Source organism: Solanum verrucosum, unplaced genomic scaffold (genome assembly GCF_900185275.1).
Source record: "Solanum verrucosum unplaced genomic scaffold, falcon-dt-bn FXZP01000208.1, whole genome shotgun sequence".
NCBI classification, from domain to species: Eukaryota; Viridiplantae; Streptophyta; class Magnoliopsida; order Solanales; family Solanaceae; genus Solanum; species Solanum verrucosum.
The window spans coordinates 3,329,095-3,354,868 of record NW_026020329.1 but is presented as its reverse complement, the minus strand read 5'-3'; the positions used below and the strand labels follow the sequence as shown (position 1 = coordinate 3,354,868).

Below are 25,774 nucleotides of genomic sequence, written 5' to 3'. Positions count from 1 at the left end.
TCAATTCTTTCCCATGGATGATTGTACGATAAAGGATCAACTCTTCAAGGTTGGGCAGTCTCACTATTGTTGATAGTAAATCGAACAACAGAGGGAAGTCATACAACCACAAATTTTTCAAACTCGATGGGAAGTGAAAATCCCATGGCTAATTTATGGCTGCAGAGGACCCACTTAGAAGTACTCAAGAATAAGATGCTTACCTCTTTTCAAACTTACTCAACTCAAGGATACTCAAACTTACTCAACTCAGAAGTACTCAAACTTACTCAACTCAGAAGTACTCAAGGATAAGATACTCAACTCAGTAATAAGGTTCTCAACTCAGTGAAATTCAACAATAAGGTACTTGACACAATGAAGCACATATCAACTCAAGATACTCAACTCGGAGGTACTCAACTCAGGATACTCAACTCGAAATACTTAACTCAATATAAAGCAACAATACACATGCAATATATGGAAAACTTTTAAAACAGTAGACAACAACTCAGTGTATTGAAGAATATAATAACAACTCAATTTATATATAATAAAATATAATATAACTCTGTGGGAGTTTCTCTAACCGACAACCATCACTATGAACTATATGATGATACAATGACTCGCCCACGCTGCCAGAACTGTTTTATACTTTGCCAGTATATAGAACTCTTCAACTAAGTGGATCCACTAGTCTATGCGAAAAAGCACTAAGGAATCATCTAAAAAGTACGACCCTTTCTACCTACGTTGGCTATATGGTTTATGGAGACTTGAGTTATCTGAACTCGTCCCCATATCGGTGCTTACTACTGCTCCCAAAATATACTCAGCTCATATGTTTAAAAACATAACTTTTTCTGTGTTTTGAGATTATTACTCAAAAATCTTTCTCTTAAAAGAGATGTTACTCAACCAGCTCAAAATTCTTTTGGAAATCTCAGTTTCCTCCTCTTTTAAATGTGAAAACATTTACTCTTGGGAATACTTAGTTCTCATATATCATTTTAAAGAAAATGAACTCAACTCTACTCTTTCTCAACTCAAGTGCTCTTTAGAAAAAATTGTAAAAAGACTTCTCAAAATAAGGTTCATGCCGAATTATGGACGTGAACGACTCAATTCAAGGTTTTCAATAACCATGCATAGAACTCAATACTCGAAACTCGACAACTCAAAACTTAAGAACTTCAAACATACTACTTACTTCAAGAATGCTCAACTCCGAGGGTTCATGCAGAGTTATGGGCATGAGCAACTCAACTCATGGACTTCAGGATACTACTCTGTAACATCTCGCAAATTGAAATAACTAGGAAGGAGTTAATAATTGGAAGTAGTCATTTTTGGAAAGAATGAAAATCTGGAAGTTTTGTTAAGTTAAAATAAGTTGAGTTTTGGTCAACTTCAAATGGCCATAACTCATAGCTCAAGATGATTTAGGTGTAATTCCAGATATGGTAGGAAATCTCTTGAAATAGTCTTTCCAACGCCACCGAGTTTGCATGATTCTGAGTTCGTATGAGTGAGATATACCCTTCGGAAGTTGGGTTGTTCGGATAAGAAAAGTCCAATCCGGATTTTGGAAGGGTAATTTAGTCTTTTCCTTACCCAATTGTTTTAATTCGTTTTTAGGAGTTTAATTGGGGTAAAGTCAGATTTTAAGTCAGTTTAGAAAAGTTGAAGTTCACTCTAGGGCTTGGAGAAAAGAGAAAAGAGGAGAAAGGAGAAGAGAAATCAAGAAATTGTCAAGAACGTTCGAGTTTAGCTTGTGGATTTCGTCAAGGGGTGATCCCTATGAGGTATGTGAGATCACATAGCGTTTGGTTAGTTCAGCCACGCGCCAAATCATGTTTTATTTCAGCGAATTAAGTCTTTGAAAGTTTAGAAATTGAATTCTTGATTGGTTTGTTCAAGTTCCTTTGAATTCTTGATTCATTGAAATTGTTGAGGAGTTCTTTGATCCTAATTCATGTAATTAGTTGTGATTTCGAGTAGATCTGATGTATTTGGATGGTTTAGTCGATTCTAAATATTTGGGGAAAGAACCATTGAAGTTTAGAGGGTTTAGAGATGAAAATCGAGCAAGAAAAGTCGTCAAACAACTAGGGAAAAGGGTAGGACGTTGCGCCAGCCAGCGCGGCCCAAAAGGGTTTCTGAATTTTCACCCTTAGGGCGTTGCGCCAGCCAGACTCCCCCAGACCAGTCTCTGAATTTGGAGGTCTAGCTCCCCGCGCCACTCAGAGCGCCAAGAACGCCAGTTCTCTCCATTCGTCCCCCCATTCGTCCTCCCATCTTTTTGTACTTGTTCCTTAGCAATGTACCTATGTTTCTTAGTTGATTCCAACACTCTTAGGTACATTTAAACATCATGAAATCATCCATAAATATGAGATCATGAAACTTGAATCCATAATTCAATATAAGTAAAGTTAAGAGTCAAGTCTAGAAGTTAAGAAGCAAGTCAAAAGAAGTTTTGTAATGACCCTCCAGGTCATTTCTATGTCTTGCCTTTTGTGTTTGTCATTTAGAGTGTTCCTGTAGCGACCCCAAGTCATTTATGACCTGTTGGGACTGACAGTTCGGTCACCTGGTCGTTCGTTTGGTCTTGGTGCGAGTTTTTGTGTTTTGGAGCTTATGAACCTTGAACGATCATTTTCGATCAAAAGTTTAAGAAGATGACATCGAAATCCAATTCTGACGATTCTATCAGCTCCGGAAGGGTCATTTGGGAAGAAAAAGCTCCAGTAAAGTGATTTGGAGAGCGCGCGATCGGCTTTAAGGTAGGCTACGACTTCCTTTCTTTTAGATTGAGCTTAATTGTGTAAAAACATGTCGATTGGAGTGAATTGGGGGTGGGTACCAATTTACTACCTTACTTTGATTAGATACCTTATGTTAGGATCAATTGACCACATTTTGAGTATAGTATCATGTTAGCCGGTTTAGTAGAGTTGCATGCTTATGTGCTAAATATTATTGTATGCTTGTATGCTATGTATTGCATGCCTTGTTCATCCTTAACTGTAAGCATGATGTCCTTAGTCTAGGTTAGGCTAACATTTCCTTAGACTTATGACAGTGTGGGCTGGATAGCCTTGACTTGCTGCCGACATCGTTCGGATGACTTAGCTCTTTGTAGACTAAAATAGCAGACTTGAGTCTGATAGTTTGAGCCTTAGATTAGGCGTTATCACTACTTGCTGAACTTTTGTATCTTCTCCATCTCATTCTGCGGTTCCGATGCATTCTCGAAGGTTTGGTGCATCACTCGAGGCGTGGGATTGAGATAGTATAGGCTTGGAGCCTTTTCTGTGATGTCTTAGAGTGGACGGCGTTCCACGGTGGTTGTTGTTGGATTGAATCCTATTGGAGATACCATCACTCCCGGGGTCATTCTTTCTAGCTAGGCTGGGAACGTATCGTTGGCTGAGTAGACTCGGTGATATCGGCGATCGCCCCCGGGCCTGTCTTTCTAGCTGGGCTGGGAGTGTGCTGCTGGCTGGGTGTCCCTCGGTCGCTCTTTCTAGTTGTGCTGGGAGCTGACTGCCTGGTAGGACGACTCGCAATATCTATCTCACTCACGGGTCCCTCTTTCTAGCTGGGCTAGGAGTGGACTGTTTGGTTGGGTGCCCCCTAGGGTCATTCTTTCTAGCTGGGCTGGGAGTGCACTGCTGGCTGGGTGGAGTCTGATGGATTATCTTAGTTACTTTGGGCTGGGAGTCTGATTTTCTTCTTTCTCAGTAGACTTAGCTTTTCTGTGTACATGTCGGGCTTATGGGGGTTTGTTCAAGTTTTATTTGAGCTTGCGCACGAGTGTACCTTCTGGGCATATGGGGTCTAATTAGGTTTTGTTTAGTTGTACTTAGTTTGTTTCTGGTATGCTCGTGTACTTTCTTTTCTTATCCGTTTTGACCTCTCTGTGTCTAGATTCTATCATTTCTTATTGTTTTTACCCTTTTTGCTCAGTCGGCCTATGATGCCTACTGAGTACCTGTTGTGTTGGTACTCATGCTACGCTCTGCATCTATTTCGTGATGCAGGTCCCAGTACCAATTACCAGCGGTGATTAGTTCCAGCCTTCTTTTGCATCTGTGATTCGGAGACGAGGGCGAGCACTTGGCGTTTTGGGGTTTGTTTTGTCTCCTTCTTTTGTTTTAGCTAGTCTTGTTGCCTTTGAGACACGCTCTGTTGTGGTCCACTTTTGGGACTTGTACTCTTTATTAGATAGCTCTGTACTAGTGACTTCCAGGTTCTGGGAGAGATTTCTGTATATATTTATTTTGGGTTGCTTCCGCCTTGTTATTCTTGTTTAGATTATTGTTTTCGTTAGTTTCTGCCCTTTCGCTCATTGGTTGATATTCTGGGTTACGGGTTGGCTTACGTACTGGTAGGGTATAGTACGTGCCATCATGACTCGAGAAATCAGGTCGTGACAAGTTTATAAAGTTTTCAAAAGTTTTTGACAAACGTTTTAACTTTGTTTTAAGACTTAAGTTTCAAGTTAAGGAAAGAGTAAAGAGTTGAGTTCATTTCTTAAAAAGCTATAAGAGAGCTAAGTATTCCCAGGAGTTTAAAATGTTTTCACATTTGAACAAGAAAGGGAAACACCGATTTCCAAGAGAGCTTTTAAGCTAAAGTTTTGAGTAATTATCTCAAACCAAAGAAAGAAGTTTTGATTTTAAATCATATGAGTTAAGTATATTTTGCGAGTAGTATTGAGCACTGATATGAGGATGCGAGTTCATATTAACTCAAGTCTCCATAAACTGTGTAGCCATCATGGGTAGTAAAGGATCATACCTTTTAGATGTCTCCTTAAGATGCTTTTAGCATAGACTAGTGGATCCACTTAGTTAAGGCGTTCTATATGACGGTAAAGTATAGGACAGTTCTGGAAGAGTGGGGAAGACATTGTATCACCACTTAGGCTCATAGTGGTGGTTGTCGGTTAGAGAAACTCCCACATAAACTATATTACTTTATGATATGAGTAAAGTTGAGGTTGTTATTGCATTTTGTTTAACTAACTAAGTTGTTTTCTACTATTTTAAAGGCTTTCTATATATTGCATGTGTTTTATTTATTTTTATGGAGTTAAGTTATTCAGGAGTTGAGTAAGGCCAAGGTAAATGTTTCTTTTAGATTCTTTTCAAGCTTAAGTTATGTTTAGCATTCCCACTCCCATACTCGTACATTCAATGTATTAGCCAGTTGGCCTGCATCTTATTATGATGCAGATGGAGGAAAAAAGGATCAACATCCAGTGCCTCGTTGATCCAGTTGAGCACTCAAAGTCAATTAGTGAGCCTCCTTGCATTTCAGAGGACTCTTTTTATCATTTGCTTTCAATATTTCATTGTTAGGATGATCGGGGGTCTTGTCCCGACATCCCTCTTTATTTTATAGGCTTCATAGACAGTTAGTAGTTCAATTGTCTTTACATTATCATTTCATATGTTAAGACTTGAGTTGCCATTTTGGCCAAGTTGAATATTGACTTTTAAACATTCTAAGTTATTTTATTAAACCATTGAGTAAGTGCATTTGATCATTGTAATAATGCTTAGAGTCTTCCGCTGAGTAAGTAAGCCAGACCAAGGGTTCGCTTGGGGCCAACAATGGTTCTCGAGTGTCAACCACTTTCGGGGTGTAGGCTCGGAGCGTGACAAACTTGGTATTAGAGCACATAGTTCAAGAGTCCTAGGGAGTATATGAAGTCGTGTCTGTAGAGTCCTAGTTATCAGTGTGAAGCGCGCCACATCTATAACTAGGAGGCTGCAAGGAAATTTTCTCACTTATTTCACAATCATTTCGTGCATTAGAGTTTTATCTCTAAAAAGTTTCTTTATAATTCGTGCTTGCGCGTGTTTTCAAATAATCATACCTCTATGAAGAGTTGTCAGAGGTCGTCTTACTAGGCGTAATGTTGAGGAGTAAGGAGTACCTAATGCACTTGAAGTGCAACCCTAAGAAGAGATTACCAATGTTGAGTTATGTGAGGCTATCCGGATGTTGAGCCAAGTTGTGACTTACCAAGTTGGGTAACAAAGAGGAGCTAGACAGGAAGTGACTGATACTTTGAGGATCCGAGAGTTCTTGAGGATGAATCCTCCAAGTTTCACGGGTTCAAGCACTACTGAGGATCCAGAGAGTTTTGTTGAGGAACTGAAAAAGGTATTTGAGGTTATGCATGTTGCCGATACTGAGAGAGTTGAACTAGTTGCATATCAACTGAAGAATATTGCAAGGACTTGGTTTGACCAGTGGAAAGAGGGTAGAGTTGAGGATGCACCACCTGCGAGTTGTGCATGTTTTGAGGAGGCCTTATTGGGGCGTTTCTTTCCCCGAGAACTGAAAGAGGCTAAGGTACGAGAATTTCTTACCCTTAAGCAGGATTCCTTGAGTGTTCATGAGTGTGAGTTGAAGTTCACCCAACTATCCCGTTATGCTCCGGAGATGGTTGCAGATATGAGGAGTAGAATGAGTCTGTTTGTTGCTGGGTTGCCCGTCTATCAAGCAAAGAGGGCATGGCAACGATGCTAATTGGGGACATGGATATATCAAGGTTAATGGTCTATGTGCTGCAGGTTGAAGAAGAGAAGTTGAGGGATAGGGAGAAGTTTAGAAATAAGAAAGCTAAGATAGGTAATGAGTTCAGGCAATAGAAAAGTAATGTGAACCATTCGTCCTTTCAGCAAAAGCAAAAGGGACATGCTCCATCATCTGCTAGTGCACCTACACCCAGAAACAAAGATGAGTATAATGGTCAGAATTTGCATAACTTCAGAGCTAGACCTGCGCAGTCTCAGAGTAGTGTAGCACAAGGAGGTAATTGGGCTCCTGCATGAGCTAAGTATGGTAGAACCCACCTAGGTAAGTGTCGTGATGGCCAGTCAGTTTATTTCAAGTGTAGGCAAGAGGGTCACTTCATGAAAGTGTGCCCTAAGAACAGTCAAGGTAGTGGAAATCAGGGCAATAGAGCCTAATTTTCATCAGTTGCTCCACCAGACAGGGCTACACCTAGAAGAGCTACTTCCGATACTAGCGGAGGAGCAAACCTCCTCTATGCAATCATTAGTCGTCATGAGCAAGAGAACTCTCCAGATGTTGTCACTTGTATGATCAAAGTCTTTACTTTTAATGTTTATGCTTTGCTAGACCCAGGAGCAAGTTTATCTTTTGTAACCCCTTATGTTGCAAATAAGTTTGATGCTCTTCCTGAGAAACTCTGTGAACCTTTTTGTGTTTCTACACCTGTTGGGGAGTCTATTCTAGCTGAGTGAGTTTATCGTGATTGTGTCATTTCTATCAACCACAAAGACACCATGGTTGATTTAATTGAGTTAGACATGGTAGATTTTGATGTCATTCTAGGTATGGATTGACTTCATGCCTGCTATGCGTCAATAGATTATAGAACTCGAGTTGTCAAGTTCCAAATTCCTAATGAGTCAGTCTTAGAGTGGAAAAGTAGTTCAACAATGCCTAAGGGTAATTTCATTTCGTACCTTAAGGAAAGAAAGTTAGTTTCCAAGGGTTGTGTCTATCACTTGGTCCGAGTTAATGACTCTAGTGTTGAGATACCTCATATTCAGTCAGTTCCTATAGTAAAAGAGTTTCCAGAAGTCTTTCCAGATGATTTACCCAGAGTCCCTCCTAAGAGAGAAATAGACTTCGGCATAGACATTCTTCCAGATACTCGTCCTATCTCTATTCCGCCATATAGAATGGCACCAGCTGAGTTGAAAGAGCTTAAAGAGCAGTTGAAAGATCTCCTTGATAAGGGCTTTATTCGACCAAGTGTCGCACCTTGGGGCACTCCGGTCTTATTTGTGAGAAAGTAAGATGGTTCCCTTAGTATGTGTATAGATTACCACCAATTGAACAAGGTTACTATCAAGAGTAAGTATCCTCTTCCGAGAATTGATGATCTTTTCGATCAACTTCAGGGTGCTTCTTGTTTTTCTAAGATTGACCTCAGATCTGGCTACCATCAGTTGAAAGTAAGGGAGTGTGATAATCCCAAGATAACATTTAGGACCCGTTATGGTCATTATAAGTTTCTGGTCATGTCGTTCGGTTTAACCAATGCACCTGCAATGTTTATGGACCTTATGAATAAAGTTTTCAAGCCTTATTTAGATATATTTGTTATCGTGTTCATTGATGACATACTAATCTATTCAAGGAATGAAAAAGATCATTCTAGTCATCTAAGAATAGTTCTTTAAACTTTGAAGGATAAGGAGTTATATGCTAAATTCTTTAAATGTGAGTTTTGGCTTGAGTCTGTGGTGTTCTTGGGCCACATAGTTTCCGGTGATGGAATTAGAGTTGATACCCAAAAGATAAAGGCAGTGCAGAGTTGGCCTAGACCCACATCTCCAACTGATATTAGGAGTTTCTTTGGTTTGGCTGGCAATTACAGAAGGTTCGTAGAGGGGTTCTCATCTATTTCATCCCTTTTGACCACGTTGACTCAGAAGACAGTGAAGTTTCAATCGTATGAAGCTTGTGAGAAAAGCTTTCAGGAATTGAAAAAGAGGTTGACTACTACCCAAGTTTTGACCTTACCATAAGGTACTCAAGGTTTTATGATGTATTGTAATACATCTAGAGTTGGTTTGGGTTGCGTGTTAATGTAGAATGGCAAGGTTATAGCCTATGCCTCCAGACAGTTGAAAATTTATCAGAAGAATTACCCAACCCATGACTTAGAGTTGGTTGATGTAGTATTTGCTTTAAAGATATGGCGTCATTATTTGTACGGTGTTCATGTTGATGTATTCACTGATCACGAGAGTCTTCAGTATGTGTTTACTCAGAAAGAGCTTAATCTCAGACAAAAGAGGTGGTTGGAATTACTCAAGGACTATGACATGAGTATTCTTTATCACCTATGTAAGGCTAATGTGGTTGCTGATGCTTTAAGCAGGTTTTCTATGGGTAGTACCGTCCATGTTGAAGAATAAAAGAGAGAGTTAGCGAGAGATGTACGTAGACTTGCACGCTTAGGAGTCCAACTAATGGATTCCACAGAAGGAGGAGTAGTGGTAATGAATGGGGCTGAATCTTCATTAGTGTCAGGAGTGAAAGCAAACCAAGAGAAAGATCCTATTTTGCTCGAATTGAAGGCAAATATTCATAATAAAAAAGTATTAGCTTTTGAACAAGGGGGAGGTGGTGTATTAAGATATCAAGGTAGATTATGTGTACGAATGGTGGATGGACTCCAAGAGAGGATCATGGAGGAAGCTCATAGCTCCAGATATTCCATTCATCCGGGTTCCACAAATATGTATTGCGATTTGAGAGAACTCTATTGGTGGAGCAGCATGAAAAAAGGGCATTGCAGAATTTGTTGCTAAGTGTCCGAATTGCCAACAAGTTAACGTTGAGCATCAAAGGCCCAGTGATTTGGTCCAGAATATAGAACTTCCGAAATGGAAGTGGGACATGAATAATATGGATTTCATCACAGGTTTACCAAGGTCTCGCAGGCAGCATGATTCTATTTAGGTGATTGTCTACAGAATGACAAAATCAGCAGAAGATTATGCTAAGTTGTATCTTCAAGAGGTGGTAAGACTTCATGGGGTTCCGATCTCCATTATTTCAGACAGAGGTGCGCAATTTACTGCATAGTTTTGGAAGTCATTCAAAAGAGGCTTGGGTTCAAATGTGAACTTAAGTACCGTATTTCATCCTCAGACTGATGGGCAAACAGAGCGCACTATTCAGACCTTAGAGGATATGTTGAAGGCTTGTGTGATTGACTTCAAAGGTAATTGGCATGATCATCTACCCCTCATCGAATTTGCTTACAACAATAATTACCACTCTAGCATCCAAATGGCTCCTTATGAAGCTCTTTATGGGAGAAGATGCAGATCTCCTATTGGATGGTTTGAAGTTGGTGAAGCAGGGCAGATAGGACCAGATTTAGTTCATCAAGTTATGGAGAAGGTGAAAGTGATTCAAGAGAGGTTGAAAACGCACAGAGTCGTCAGAAATCCTACATTGATGTTAGGAGAAGGGAATTATAGTTTGAAGTAGACGATTGGGTGTATTTGAAAGTTTCACCCATGAAGGGCATTGCGAGATTTGGTAAGAAGGGGAAACTTAGTCCTCGGTATATTGAACCTTATTGAATAGTCAAGAGGATTGGCAAAGTAGCTTATGAATTGGAGCTACCACAAGAGTTAGCAGCGGTTCATCTGGTACTTCACATCTCTATGTTGAAGAAATGCATGGGTGATCCTTCATTGATCATACCAGCCGAAGATATTGGGATTAAGGATATCTTGTCTTATGAGGAGATCCTGTTCAGATTTTAGATCGCCAAGTTCGCAAGTTGAGAACAAAAGAAGTAGCATCAGTCAAAGTCCTTTGGAGGAACCAATTTGTTGAGGAAGCTACTTGGGAAGCCGAGGAGGATATGAAGAAGAGATATCCACATCTCTTTGAAACCGTAGAAGTTCCAGACCAAGGTACTAATTATATTCTTAGGACTCTTTCATTTATAAGTTAACATGTTGAAATTGCTTTGCTTGTTGGGTGTTTGAGCTAAATGTTATATGTTACACCTTTAGCCTAGTAAGAGTAATCTCATTCAAGGACGAATGTTCCCAAGGGGGAGATATTGTAACATCTCATAAATTGAAATAACTAGGAAGGAGTAAATAATTGGAAATAGTCGTTTTTGGAAAGAATGAAAATCTGGAAATTTTGTTAAGTTAGAATAAGTTGAGTTTTGATCAACTTCAAATGGCCATAACTCCTAGCTCAGGATGAGTTAGGTGTACTTCCAGATATGGTACGAAATATCTTGGAATAATCTTTCCAACGCCGCCGAGTTTGCGTGATTCCGAGTTCTTATGAGTGAGATATTCCCTTTGGAAGTTGGGTTGTTCGGATAAGGAAAGTCCAATTCGGATTTTGGAAGGGTAATTTAGTCTTTTCCTTACCCAATTGTTATAATTCATTTTTAGGAGTTTAATTGGGGTAAATTCAGATTTTAGTCAGTTTATAAAATTTGAAGTTCACGCTAGGGCTTGGAGAAAAGAGAAAAGAGGACAAAGGAGAAATCGTTAAGAACGTTCGAGTTAAGCTTGTGGATTTCGTCAAGGGGTGATCCCTACAAGGTATGTCACATAGCATTGGTTCAATTCACCCACGCGCCAAATCATGTTTTATTTCAGTGAATTGAGTCTTTGAAAGTTTAGAAATTGAATTCTTGATGGGTTTGTTGAAGTTCCTTTGAATTCTTGATTCGTTGAAATTGTTGAGGAATTGTTTGATTCTAATTCATGTAATTAGTTGTGATTTCAAGTAGAATCTGATGTATTTGGATGGTTTAGTCGATTCTAAATATTTGTGAAAAGAACCATTGAAGTTTAGAGGGTTTAGAGATGAAAAACGAGCAAGAAAAATTGTAAAACAGCTGGGAAAAGGGTGGGGAGTCGCGCTAGCCAGCGCGCCCCAAAAGGGTTTCTGGATTTTCACCCTTGGGGTGTCGCGCCAGCCAGCGCGCCCCAGACCAGTCTTTGAATTTTGAGGGCTGGCGCCCCGCGCCTCTTAGAGCGCCAAGAACGCCAGTTCTCCCCATTCGTCCCCCATCTTTTCATACTTGTTCCTTAGCAATGTACCTATGTTTCTTAGTTGATTCCAACACTCTTAGGTACATCTAAACATCATGAAATCATCCCTAAACATGAGATCATGAACCTTGAATCCATAATTCAATTCAAGGAAACTTAAGAGTCAAGTCTAGAAGTAAAGAAGCAAGTCAAGAGAAGTTTATAAAGTTTTCAAAAGTCTTTCACAAACGTTTTAACTTTGTTTTAAGACTTAAGTTTCAAGTTAATCAAAGAGTAAAGAGTTGAGTTCATTTCTCAAAAATCTATAAGGGAACTAAGTATTCCCAAGAGTTTAATATGTTTTCACATTTGAACAAGAAAGGGTAACATCGCTTTCCAAGAGAGCTTTTAAGCTAAAGTTTTGAGTAATTATCTCAAACCAAAGAAAGAAGTTTTGATTTTAAATCATATGAGTTAAGTATATTTTGCGAGTAGTATTGAGCACTGATATGAGGATGCGAGTTCATATTAACTCAAGTCTCCATAAACTGTGTAGCCATCATGGGTAGTAAAGGATCATACTTTTTATATGACACATTAAGATGCTTTTAGCATAGACGAGAGGATCCACTTAGTTAAGGCGTTCTATATGACGGCAAAGTATAGGACAGTACTGGCAGCATGGGCAAGACGTTGTATCACCATTTAGGATCATAGTGGTGATTGTCGGTTAGAGAAACTCCCATAGAAACTATATTAGTTTATTATATGAGTAAATTTGAGTTTGTTATTGCATTTTCTTTAACGAATTAAGTTGTTTTCTGTTGTTTTAAAGGCTTTATATGTATTGCATGTGTTTTATTGCTTTATATTGAGTTAAGTTATTCAGGAGTTGAGTAAGGCCAACGTAAGTGTTTCTTTCAAATTCTTTTTAAGCTTAAGTTATGTTTAGCATTACAACTCGCATACTCGTACATTCAATGTACTGATGCCAGTTGGCCTGCATCTTATGATAATGTAGACGCAGGTAACCATGATCAGCATCCAGCGCCTCGTTGATCTAGTTGAGCAGTTAGAGTCAGTTGGCGAGCTTCCTTGCATTCCGGAGGACTCTTTTTATCATTTGCTTTCAGTATTTCATTGTTAGGATGATCGGGGGTCTTGTCCCGACATCCCTTTTTGTTTTAGAGGTTTCATAGATAGTTAGTAGTTTAGCTGTCTTTACATTGTCATTTCATATGTTAAGACTTGAGTTGCCATTTTGGCCAAGTTGAATGTTGACTTTTAAACATTCTAAATTATTTTACTAAACCATTGAGTAAGTGCATTTGATCATTGTAATAATGCTTAGAGCCTTCCGCTGAGTAAGTATGCCAGGCCAAGGGTTCGCTTGGGGCCATCAATGGTTCTCGAGTGCCAGCCACGTCTGGAGTGTAGGCTCCGAGCGTGACATACTCATCTCAAGAATGTTCAACTCGTAGGGTTCCTGCGGAATTATGGGCATGAACAACTCAACTCATGGACCCCATGGATAATATGTAAATGGTCCATGATTAGGAATAAAATCTCAAAGAATTAGGACTCAATGCTCAATGACTTAGAACTCGAAGATGCTACTCCTCTCGAAGACACTCAATGTATGGAGTTCATGCGTAATTTATGAGCATGAACGACTCGGCCCAAGGGTCTACATAACAGTATGGAACTCATGTATAGGATTCTTCTCATTCTCATACTTACTTCCTCAAAACTTAGCTCAAAATCGATAGTTGATCTCAAAGGCTTCACAATTGAACTCAAAGACTTTCTTGAACTCTATTCTTAACTCTCTCTTGAATGTGAATTATGAATTCAAGTGTTATGGTTCATGACATGAAGGATCTCACGATGATCAAGTAGACTTATGAATACATTCTCCTCACTCTCATACTCACTTGCTTGAGTCTTGAAACAAGTTATTAGAAATTGTAGAAGACTCCTCAAAAAGACTCAAAAGGACTTTCTCAAAAATGTTTGAAAGAACTCTCAAACTTGACTCTCAACTCTACCTTGAATTTGATTTATGAATTCAAGGTTGTCATTTGTGATATGAAAGATCTTGTGATGTTTAGAGGTGATTTTAGATAGTTAAACCTGAGAAAAGATCAAGAAATCATTGTCTGGAAGCAAGTCTGCGACGCGGAGATGCATTTTAATATTTGGTCGCGAAATAACTTTTGAGGCAGAGGGGTCGGTGACCACTCCGTGACGCGAAGAAAGTTTTTATGAAATGGGAAGGCAGGTCCGCGACGCGGATTGGGTTGCCATATTCGCCCGACTTTTTCCTTCTTCGTTTTCTAACCCCAATTCGTCTAAATTTGATTCTTTTGCTCAACTTCTCTTTAGATTCAAATACCCAATACATGTACACTAGAATATAAATCAAAACAACTCCATAAATCGATGCAATAATCTCAAGAACTCCTCAATCTCAGCCCAATTCAAGAACGAAAGTAAATTCAAGAACACATATCAAGAACATCAAACCTTCAACTTTCTAGAACGAATTTAACGCTGAAATTAACATGATTGGCATGTGGGTGAACAAACCCAACACTATGGAAACTTACATACCTCTTAGGAATCAAACTCATGGCGAAAATTCGCAACAAAACTCACGAACCTCGACGAACGCCTTGATCCTTTCCTCTTTTCTCTTCTTTTCTCTTCTTGAACTCTCAACTAAAACCCTAGGCGTATATTAGGATTATAAAGCTGAACCTAATCGGATTAGATCCTTAAAAACATACTAAAAATGAATTAAATCTAATTGGGTTTGGAAAAGACCAAAATACCCCTTACTATTTTCGGGTAACTTGCCTTAACCGGACAGCCTAACTTCAAAAGGGAATATCTCACTCATACGAACTTGAAACTTAGCAAACTCAGTGGCGTTGGAAAGATAATTCAAAGACCTTTCATTAGTTATCTTGTAGCCCGCCTAACTCATCATGTACTAAGAGTTATGGTCGTTTGAAGTTGACCCAAAACTCATAACTTGCAAAACTTCAGATTTTGCTATTTCCAAATTTAGTTCTTTTTGGAACTCAAGGTGCTACATCTAGTGACCTGACCTTAATACTTAAGAAATTTTAAATTCTTTGATAAAATCCTACTCACAACGAAGGATGATTCAAGTCTTAGCTAAAAAAAATTCTGGGGTGTTACAAGATGTAGTATTATTTTAACAAACAATAAAGCATTTAGCCATTTTATTTTCATTGTAATTGAATGTACTAACATTCCGTAGTGTAATAACTAAGAGAATTTTAATGTCATAACAAAAGTATTAAAGTGCAGTTGTTAAACTTCAAATTATGTTATTATGTAATTGAAATATTTGTATTTAATTATTTTATAATTTAATGGAGGAGTAAAATAGTGATTCAACCTCATACTTTGGAGCGTTTCATTTTTAATAATTATGTCAATGTATCATTGTATTATTGCTCCAAGAAGTGGTGGTTGACAATGGTAATGATAGTGATGATTATGATGGTGGTTAGTGTTGTTGGTTGATGATTACGGACAGAGGCGGGTCCACCCCTCTAGGTGGGGGTGCACGTGCACCCATTAACTTCAAAAAATATCATGTATATGTATGTATATCTATCTTGAGAAACTGACAAAAACTAAGATATAATTAAAAGTGCACCCATGAAAATCATAGGAGTGCCGTTGTGCTATTGGTACAAGTTAGAGAATCCACTTGTGAGACCTGAGTTCAAATATAGCTAGAGTGTTTATTTTAAGTTAATCTTAGAGTTCATATTTGATCTAAGGTGTATACAAATTATCCACTTTTCTTTTACTTAGTTACTATATGAGAAATTTACTAGAAAACCCAAGGCTTCATCTAAAATGTCATTTTGGCCTATGAATTATTGAAACACAAGAGAGGAAAAGGTAAAAACTATTCATTTTCAAAACAAAATTGTATAGTAGAATTTGGAATTGACATCCTATTAAAACAAAGATAAACAACTTATTTTCTTTCCAAAAGGCAAGCTACTGTAGAACAAGAATCTTTCTTTGTTTCTCTACTTTTTTGCCTTTTTCACTTTTGACTTTTTGGCTTCTTTAGCTTTTTGCTTTTTCAATAATTTCACTTGTCGTATGCTATTTCAAAGATTATAATCAAGTCTTAAAGAAAAATAATCAAGTAGCTAGTAATATCAATTGATGCCGGACGACAAGAAGATGCTATGTTTACAATTTGATGATAACAATTTGGAATTCAGTTATTTACAGGGCCTTTCTATATTGCTGCCAACTATTGTTCTGGTTTATTGTCTGCTCAAATTTATTCTTCAATTGCTAATTCATCATCCTCAACATATGTCTCAGCCCAAAAAAAGAGAGATAGAAATCGTTACGAACGAAAAATCAGATGCTTCAGATCAGTTGGATGAAGCAAAAGGCAAACAAGCTGTTCTGTACAGATTTAGGCTGAGGCACAAAAAGATACAAACAGAAATAACAAGCTGTTCTAAATTGATTGATAAGGAAGAGGAAATTTGTGTGTCAAAAATGCCTCCTCGTCTTCGTGATGGTGATCTGGTGCATTTCAGCCACAGACATCCTTTGCTAAGATTTCATCTTAAAGGAACAGACGTTATAAGATGCAACATGTGTACTATTATAATTTCCGGGGTAGCTTATGGCTGCGATTGTTGTCGTTACTTTCTCCATGAGGTATGTTCTAACATTCCTAAAAGAATTCGACATGATTTTCATCCTATGCACTCAATCACTCTTCTTCCCATTCCTTCAATCGCTCTTTGGCATTCGAAAGTGGAAAGTGAATTCTGTTGTGTGGCATGTGGTTATGACAACTCATTGTTTTCATTTTACTATCATTGTGATTTGTGTAAATTTGATCTTCATCTTGAATGTGCTTCTGTGACGACGAAATTGATCCATAAGGTAAAATACCCTCTTGATCTCTTCACTTCCTTTCCACTAAAAAGTGAAGGGGCAACCCTGTTATGTTGTATTTGTAACCAAGTTATGAATAGGCAATCCGCTTGGCTTTTCTATAATCGCGAGTTTGATTACATCTGTCATTTCGAGTGTGCTGCTGAAGAAGAGGTTGGAGTTATAGGGGATCAAAGTTTCCTATCTGAAGTCCAGAAATCCTTGCTCCTCCAAAAAAGTTGTTCTGGCCAACAACAGAAACTCGAAAAGCTAGGAGAAGTTATACACTTCAGCCACCGCCACCCGTTGAAAGCAATTAAACAAACGAATAAGGCGTCAATCATGAATTGCTGCATGTGTTCAAACCAGGCTTTATCCGGTTACATTTGCCAGCTATGCAATTATTTCATCGACGAGACTTGTTTCCCTCTTCCGCGAAGGATACAACACCATTTTCACCCAAATCACCCCCTCATACTCGCTAGCTATAACGATCCCCCAAAGTCCAAATGCAGAGCTTGTGGTCATGAAGAAGGTGCAAAATACCGTTGCTCTACTTGTAAATTCAGTCTCCATCGTTGCTGTGCTGGTGCTCCCATGACATTTACCCTTGGCACAAACAAGAAAGTTTCTTATAAACTTCTCTATTCGTATCCATATGATGGTGAGATGGCAGTTATCAAATGCAGTGGCTGTTCCAGCGAGTTAAACTCAAAAGAGAGCTTCATGTACTACAATTTCGACCTCGATGAAGTGGTTCATGTCCATTGTGCACTTAATAGAGAAACTGACTCTTATGATACTATGTTTGTTTTAGCTTCTGAAAGACTGAAAAGTATTAAAATAGAGGAAGACCACTCCTAGTAGTAATGTATTGTAAGAACATCTGTTGAATTTGTTATCTATTATATATATTAGAAACTTGCTGCAAAATACATGTATCAAGTACTTGAATAATTAACATATGCTTTATTTCACAACTTTTTAATATATTACATGCCATTTTGCAGTTTTCATGTGTTTAAGTAACCCCAGCAGCATGATCCAAGGAGCTTATTTTATGGGATTGGCAAGTCATGCTTGTCTATGAGATAATAATACTGCCTGTCAAAGTACCAATCTCCAAATGCCTTTATCATTGTCTGCATAAAAGCCTTCATTAATAAGCGTTACGTGGCACCATTAGACTAGACACAAAGTTTATGAAAAAAAGATGCTTTTGAAAGTTGAGTTATTTTTTTAAAACATGGCATCTTTTTTGAGACGACAGACTAAATAATGTCATACCACATTATTCACCACACTGACATTCTGTGGCTTCCAGTAATTCTGAAGTCTAGTATGATGAAATTGAGAGTCAATAAAACCTCCTCTTGATTTTGTGTCACTTGCATTGGGCAATTTACTTAACAACTCCATTCTAAGTTCTGGAATAAAATAATTCAAATAATTAGAAAATTACAAATTTGTACTTTGGGAAAAAATAAAAAAAAAATTAATCTGACCTCTAAGGTTTTTCTTTTGATTAGCAGAGCAATTATTCTGTTTAATGGCATTGTAATAATCACCCAATGAAGTTCCAACCTGCAATACAATTTATTGGTCAAAATTCATGTAGTTTGACTCTCGGAGAAAAAAACATGACAAGTGTATATAATATAATTACCTGAACTATATCGAATGGTGACATGATTGTATAAAGTGGCGTTTTGATATATTGTTGCATGTTTTGTGGAAAGAAACACTGGAAAAATGTATCGCAATAATTTTCAGTAATATTATCAACATTAATCCACAAGAATAAAAATTAATCAAGTAACAATTTGTACCAATTCTGGCTTCATTCTTGAAGTGCAGGATTTTGGTAGTGCTTTGGCAGACCCCTGCATATATGAACTCATCAATTTATTTTTGACTCGTTCATTTGACACCTTTAGTCACGAGAATTGTCTGTTTGAGTAATATAAAATGAAACAAGAAGAAATACGAAAGGAGATTATGTACATGTAATGTAACAAGTGCTTTATAGATTGTTTCGAAGCCTTTTCCCTTCTGAAGATTCTTGTTGCTGAAATAAAAGAACAAATTGTATAATGTAATTCATAAACATATGAATCGTTCTTCAAAAATTGATCATATAACACGATAAAAATGTCTTACACATCAATGAAATAACCACTATCGGTCAAGCATTTTATTCTAGGAGTATTAGGCAATAGTTTGCTGAAGCGATCACAATATAACATTGCTGGATATGCGCCAGCAGAACTTCCAATAAGAAGGGCCTAGTAGTACAATAAAATTAAACATCGACTTATTAGTATGTCTAGACACAATATTTTTTTTACCTATGTTGCTCGGATTCTCCAAAATGCATATTTACAGAGTATTTGACATATATTTATTGATATTTTCAAGAGTTCAGCGACAGAGTTATTTATACTTTGTATAATAATTAAGTAAAGTAAGTTGACATACATTTTTGGCATCCTTTAATCCTTTTGATAACAAATCCTCCATCACTGCAGAAAAAATCCTTGCACCTCTAAAGTAAAGGTTGGTAGCCTAGAAAGACAAAAAAATAAAACTATATGATAATTAATATGAATAAAATTATAAGATAATGTTGCTTTATAATAACATACAGGATCAACTGTTTCAACATCTCCAGTGAATGCTCCTCCATCACAATATGCAACCATAACTTTGTTCCAGTTGAACAAATCTGCATGTTTTGCATTGTAAAGGTTATTAATTGTTCTGCAAAATTAACCACAAATATAAATTAAAATATCTTCCGATAGTGAGAATCGAACTTACACCTATTAAGTGGAAGACTTATAATCACATTAATATAAGTGGCTGTTAGTGATTAATTAATTCCTTCTAATTTTGTAACCAAAAATAGCACAGATAATAAAATAAAATAAAATTGGTGTTTAATTACCTGGATTAGCATTTTTATTGTTGCTAAAGTGACCTCTAAATTTGAATGGAGGCATATGTTTTGAAGAACCAAAAGAAGTAGTTGAACGATTTTGGCACTCTCTCACGTCTCTACACCATCCTCCTCCCTAAAAATAACAAACAAAAAATGCACAAATTCTAGGGTGTGACAAAAAATGTTATTTCTGGTGTTTGATTTTGGTACGTACGTACTATCACAAAGAATATTTATATATAATTTAGACAAATTTCATTTTAACGTCTTGAATTATGTTGTTAAAATAGACTAAGTTAATAAATAGACAATCATTAATCCTCCGAAACTTACAGAGAGGTGAATCATCCAGCTTTGAGCACCTTCTTCAAATCCTCTATCCATGTAGTATGCTGGTGGGCTTCCATCCAAGCAAACTGCATCTAAATGAGGTTACAACACTAGAAGACACTTTTAAAATAGGATATAGGTAGGTTTGGAGAATATTATTTTCTTCTATATTATTTATTTTATGTGATATCCTTTGATTGAGCACCAAGTTATTTTCTTTTAAAAAATTATGATCTAAAATAAGTCAATAGACATATATATATTCAATCGTTTGGATATGTAAAATAAAAAAATTCCAATCCTAGTAGGAAAGGGAGGGGAAGGAATACTCAATTTAAAGTGAGTAAACAGAATTCCGAACTTAAATAGTGCATTTATATTAAGAAGTTTATTAAATATGTAAATATTAAGTTAAGAACTCAATTATTAACACTTGAAATTATGGTTATAAAATTTAAAACAGTCATAAATTTAAAATTTTGACTTCACCTCGGCTTTGAGTTGTATAAGTGAAGGATTTTACCTGCTCCTTTAGACACAGCATTCTTAAGGATTGTTTTCTCAACAAAGTATTCATCATAATTATATGTGTCCTTTTGTTGATTAGGTGTACTTTCTGCTAATAAAAAGGTCAATGAACAAAGGAGTAACAAAACAAGTTTGAAGGATCTTGTTGCCACCATTGTCCCAACTGAGAACATAAAAAAAGTCAACTGTGTTAGGGAAATTAACAAGTTGAATAATATTCAACACTATATAATAAGAGCATATGTTGGCAAAATTCTACCACTATTTTGAAAAATATGACAATTTTAAAAAAAAATATATGTATACCTTTTTATGTCTTAAAATGAACTCACATTTGCCAATAAGAATGTACACTATCGTCTCTATATATTGGCATGCTTACAAAGTTAGGCAATCCCACCACATGGTGTAATAATGCAATTGCTATAACGTAGGGAATGACTAATTTATTTACATAGGGTGTGTTTGGTTTGAAGGATTTCTTTTTTTGGATGGGTGTTTACTTATTTTCTGATATTTGGTAAATAAATAAAAAATATTATTTCAAAAGAATTTGTATATAATCTAGTCAAATACTATTAAGGTTAACATAGTGAGTTATACAGTGTGGAGTGGCGGGCAAGGGCTGGGGGTGGGGTGGCAGTAGTGGAGCCAAGATTTTTATTAAGGAATGTCAAAATATAAAGAACTAAATTCACGAAGAAGTTAAGGAATGTCAATATGAAATATAAAATATGATTTTTACCTAACTATACAATATAATTTTTCGACAAAGGGATGTCCCCCTTAAGTACATGTGGCTACGCAACTGTTGGGTGGATGATGAGTATTTAGATAATTCGTATGGAATGTCACTTGATAAACCTAATTTTTCTCACTTTTTACTAAATATATAATAATTTTTAAGGAACTTATTTTTCTGTTAGAGAAAAGGTCTCCGATAGTGTTGAAACATGAAAAAATAGACTAACATTTTTTAGAAAATATTTTGCTCCGTTCTTAAAAAGGCTGAGAGGTTTTTATATCATTTAAATTTCTTCAAAATGAAAATATTCCCAACGAAGGTGTTTGTCAATTTGCCATATATATATATATATATATATATATATATATATATATATTTAAATTTCTTCAAAATGAAAATATTCCCAACGAAGGTGTTTGTCAATTTGCCATATATATATATATATATATATGGTAACTAATTGAAAGCAATGATCATACAGTGTATGTACAGTGTACCTTGTAGTTTAGAGCCTAATCACAAGTCTATTGCCTAACTTTTGCAAAATAATAATTCATCTATGACTCTGCTGATTCATAATGGTAGATGGGGATGGGATGCTTTCTCTTTTATTTTGATTGTTATATTTTTTTCTTTTTAATTTTAATATTTTAAATTAAAATTATTGTCTACACTCGCTTTTAAACGAATGTATTCATGCATTTCATATGATTCAGCTAAATAAATATCATGCAACTTTGATTAATAGTCAAAGGGATTTAAAATAATGTGTTTTAATAACTTTAAGATTCACTTGGTAAAGTTATGAGTAGAAGGATCTAGGTGACAATTCAAATCAAGTATAAGGGTCTCTCAAGTCATTCCGCCTAAGAAATATATGAAAATTTTGGGTTGTTACAAGACTTCCCTAAAAGTAAATGAATTTTTAAATAGGAAAGTACGATTTTGTAGACTTTTTTGTCAAATAAGTGGAGCCGAACATAGGTAAAATATTAATAGTGTAATTAAATATTTGTAAAAGAAAATATATCATTCTTTTTTGCTGATTAAAAAAAAGCGTGTCACATAAATTGAGACCAAAGTAGTAGTAATTGTTATTAAATATTGTGGTATGATGTTAGGATATTGTATTATCTAGTTTATTATAGTATACAATGTACCTTGTACTAGTTTAGAGCCTAAACAGAATTAATCTTTTGCCTAACTTTTCTAAAATAATTTATGTATGAGTGCATCCCGTGAGACTTGAGAAGCAATTGAAGGAAAAATATATTTAAGCTTCCATCTAATACTAGCTCCAATTATTGGCTTAGTGTTTATAAAAAAAAGTAAAAAAGTACATTTAATTTGTAATTGTCTGTGATGGAAATTTTTTTAAAACTAGGCAGCCTCATAGAATTGGTCAAGAAATGTTCACGAATAAATTTAAAAACATTTTGAGCAACAATAAATGTTTGACTAATTTTTTTAAAATGCTTCTAAAAGTGTATCTTTTCAAAAAAAAAAAAAACAAAAAAAGCTTTTGAATAAAAGTTTATTTTCTTCTAAAAGTTTGGTAAACATATCTTTTTTTAAACAAATAAGTATTTTTAACGTGCCAAGAGTTTGAGCAAACAGGCTAATTGATCAATTTGTTAAATTATGAGCCAAAACCTTAGTGATTTCCAAATTAGTGTATTAAGTTTTACTTGTATTCCAGGCGGCAAATTTCTATATCAAAAAAATGTTTCATCGCTAAATAAATAAATAAGCGACAATTTTAAATTTGTAGCCAAAACTTTCATCTCGTCGCTAAAAATATCACCTTCATAGACATAATAATGTTATCACTATTTTCATCTCGTCGCTAAAAATATTACCTTCAGACACATAATAATGTTGTCACAACAACAACAACAACAACAATAACAATAACAATAACAATAATAACAATAATAATAATAATAATAATTATTATTATTATTATTATTATAATAATAATAATTATTATAATTATAATTATAATTAGGGAAAAGCGACAAATATACCCCCAAACTTTTAAAAATGGTATGTATATACCCTTCGTTATACTTTGAGACTGTGTATACCCTTGCCGTCATGTTTTTGGGTCATATATATCCTTACAACAAACGGAGAAACACGTGGCAACATCTCAACAATTGTCTCAATTTTATTTTATTTTGTTGAAAGTTTAAAAACCCACTCACCAACTATTAATTTATTTTACCCGACCCGTATTAAAAAAAACTTGACCCAATCTAAAACACCTTTACAGTGCAGCAAATCACTTGATTCCATCTTCATCTATTCCTCTTTTCCTATTCCCAATAATCAGATCATATGTTTCCATGGTGGAAAATTCATTTGGCTGTAGAAATCCATTTCAAAATTTCAATAACTTTTGGCAAAGATCAAACTATTGATTACAAATAGTTTTTCTTCACATCTTTTGTATAGTGATCGAACTATTCATAATAAACTGAAATTTCTGCTTTTTTCATATCCGTCGGGTAACAGTACGTTCTAATCAATCGTTGCGGCCAATCAATGTTTATATGTATGATTTGGGGATGAAGTAAAATGTCTAAGTTGGCTCGCATTAAGCTGACGGCAAGACTCTGCCGGAGTTTTCGCATTACATTGGGTTATGAAGATAATACACTATGGAGTATTGAATATTGCTTTGTTATTGTACCAAGAAAAGGAGACAAAATAACAAGAGGTTGTCAGGGTTTTGAATTCAAACTAAGAAGATGTGTTCTTCTTCATGTTGTTAGAGTGTTTTGCGTGATAATTTATCGATTAGAAAACGAGAAATCGATCGAGAAGGGATAAAATTGAATGTAGTTTATGACTGGGTGGCGGCAGCGATAGTTTTGAGAAAGTTATCGGAGCTAGTGAATGGGGACGATGTAGAAATAAAATTGGATAACCGGGTGGGTTTAAAGTATTTGAGTGGGTTTTTAGTTTTGTAGGTGAAAAATAAAATAAAATAGAGTCAATTGTTGAGATGTTGCCAAGTGTTTCTCCATTTGTTGTAAGGATATATATGACCCAAAAATAAGACGGCAAGGGTATATACAGTCTCAAAGTATAACAAAGGGTATATACATACCATTTTTGAAAGTTCAGGAGTATATTTGTCCTTTTTCCCTTATAATTATAAATATAACATCATTAACAATAACAACAACAACAACAATAATAACAACAACAACAACAATAACAAACACAATAACAACAACAATAACAATAACAATAACAATAACAATAACATACACCAACAATAACAATAACGATGATGACGACGACGATGGTGATGACAAGGACGATGACGATGATGATGATGATGATGATGATGATGATGATGACGACGACGACGATGATGATGAAGATGATGTAACACCTCGGTCTTGGAACGAGCTATTTTTAGAAAGAACTAATTTGGAAAGAGTGAAATTGAGAAGTTGGCAAGTCATGTTTAAGTTGTAAGTTTTGGGTCAACTTCTAATTAACATAGCATTCAGTAAAGGATACGTTAGATGGACCATAAGATATCAAATTAAATGTCTTTGAATCCTTTTTCCAACGCCATCGAGTTTGCTAAATTTCAAGTTCGGATGAGAGAGATATGCCCGTTTGAAGTCAACCTGTCCAGTTAAGAGAATTTACCCGAATTAATGAAGGGTGTTTTGGTCTTTTCCTTACCCCATCAGTTTTAAACATTTTTGGTAATATTTAAGGGGTCTAAACTGATTTGGATCAGTCTTCACAGTCCTAAATTACGCTTATGATTTTAAAAGAGAGTTCAAGAGGAGAAAAGGAAGAACTGTCAAGATTTCTTGCGAATCGAGGATTTGTTTCGCCAATCGAGGTATGTAAGTTTTCATAGTGTTGGGTTCATTCACCCACACACCAATCATATAAATTTCACCCGTAATTTCGTTCTTGAGGTTGAATGATTTGAATTCTTGATAGGTGTCCTTCAGATTTTGTTTTTCATGCTTGGTTTATGGAGTTTGATGAATTTTGAGGTGACGATTTCAATTGTTGAGGGTTCTTCTTGAGGAAAAGTGAGTAGATTTTTGTGTACTTGTATTGGGTAATTGAATCTAAGGAAAATTTGAGGAAAACAATCGATTTTAGGCGAATTAGGGTCAGAAAATGAGAAACAAAATTTGTCGGATTTTCTAGGCAAGGGGCAGGCGCGCCGCGCCAGCAGTGTGCCACGAAGTCGCTTATGCCCCGTCCTGTTTTCAATCGTTTGCTCCGTCTAAGTTCTATTAAATTGTATCTTCACTCCTTTCTGATTCTTAGTACTCTAAAATACATCTAAACATCGAGATATCCTTCATAACATGAATTATAACCCTTGAATTCATAATTAAAATTCAAGGTAGAGCTAAGAGTAAAGTCTTGAGAGTTCTTTCGAGTCATTTTGAAAAGTCTTTTACAATCACTTAGAACTTGTTTTAAGACTTGAGTACTCGAGTATGAGGATGAGTAGAGTTGAGTTTCATTTTTAAAAATGTATATATGGGAACTAAGTATTCCCAAAGAGTAAATGATTTTACATTTAAAATGAGGGGAAACATCAATTTCCAAATGAGTTCATGAGGAGTTCTGAGTACTATCTCTTTTAAGAGAAATATTTTAAGTAATAATCTCAAAGTTTGAGGATGAGGAAATGTTTTTAAACATATG

General features: G+C 35.9%; 2 protein-coding genes across 2 annotated transcripts in view; one reads left to right on the top strand and one right to left on the bottom strand.

Annotated features, from left to right (window-relative positions):
- Nucleotides 1-17,390, top strand: part of LOC125835990 (uncharacterized) — a 154,656-nt gene extending 137,266 nt beyond the window's left edge. The window contains exon 2 of the mRNA XM_049515083.1: nt 15,776-17,390. Within this exon, the coding sequence (XP_049371040.1) occupies nt 15,792-17,390 (1,599 nt within the window). The 5' untranslated portion in view covers nt 15,776-15,791. The remainder of the gene's footprint in view (nt 1-15,775) is intronic.
- Nucleotides 17,391-17,584: 194 nt separating this feature from the next.
- Nucleotides 17,585-20,480, bottom strand: LOC125836010 (pectin acetylesterase 8-like). Its single transcript, XM_049515103.1, has 12 exons — nt 20,321-20,480; nt 19,801-19,883; nt 19,474-19,600; nt 19,172-19,251; nt 19,005-19,091; nt 18,687-18,811; nt 18,531-18,594; nt 18,356-18,409; nt 18,193-18,270; nt 18,032-18,110; nt 17,814-17,953; nt 17,585-17,668 (listed from the first exon to the last, which is right to left on the bottom strand). The coding sequence occupies exons 1-12, from the start codon at nt 20,478-20,480 to the stop codon at nt 17,585-17,587; spliced, it is 1,161 nt and encodes a 386-aa protein (XP_049371060.1).
- Nucleotides 20,481-25,774: the final 5,294 nt, after the last annotated feature.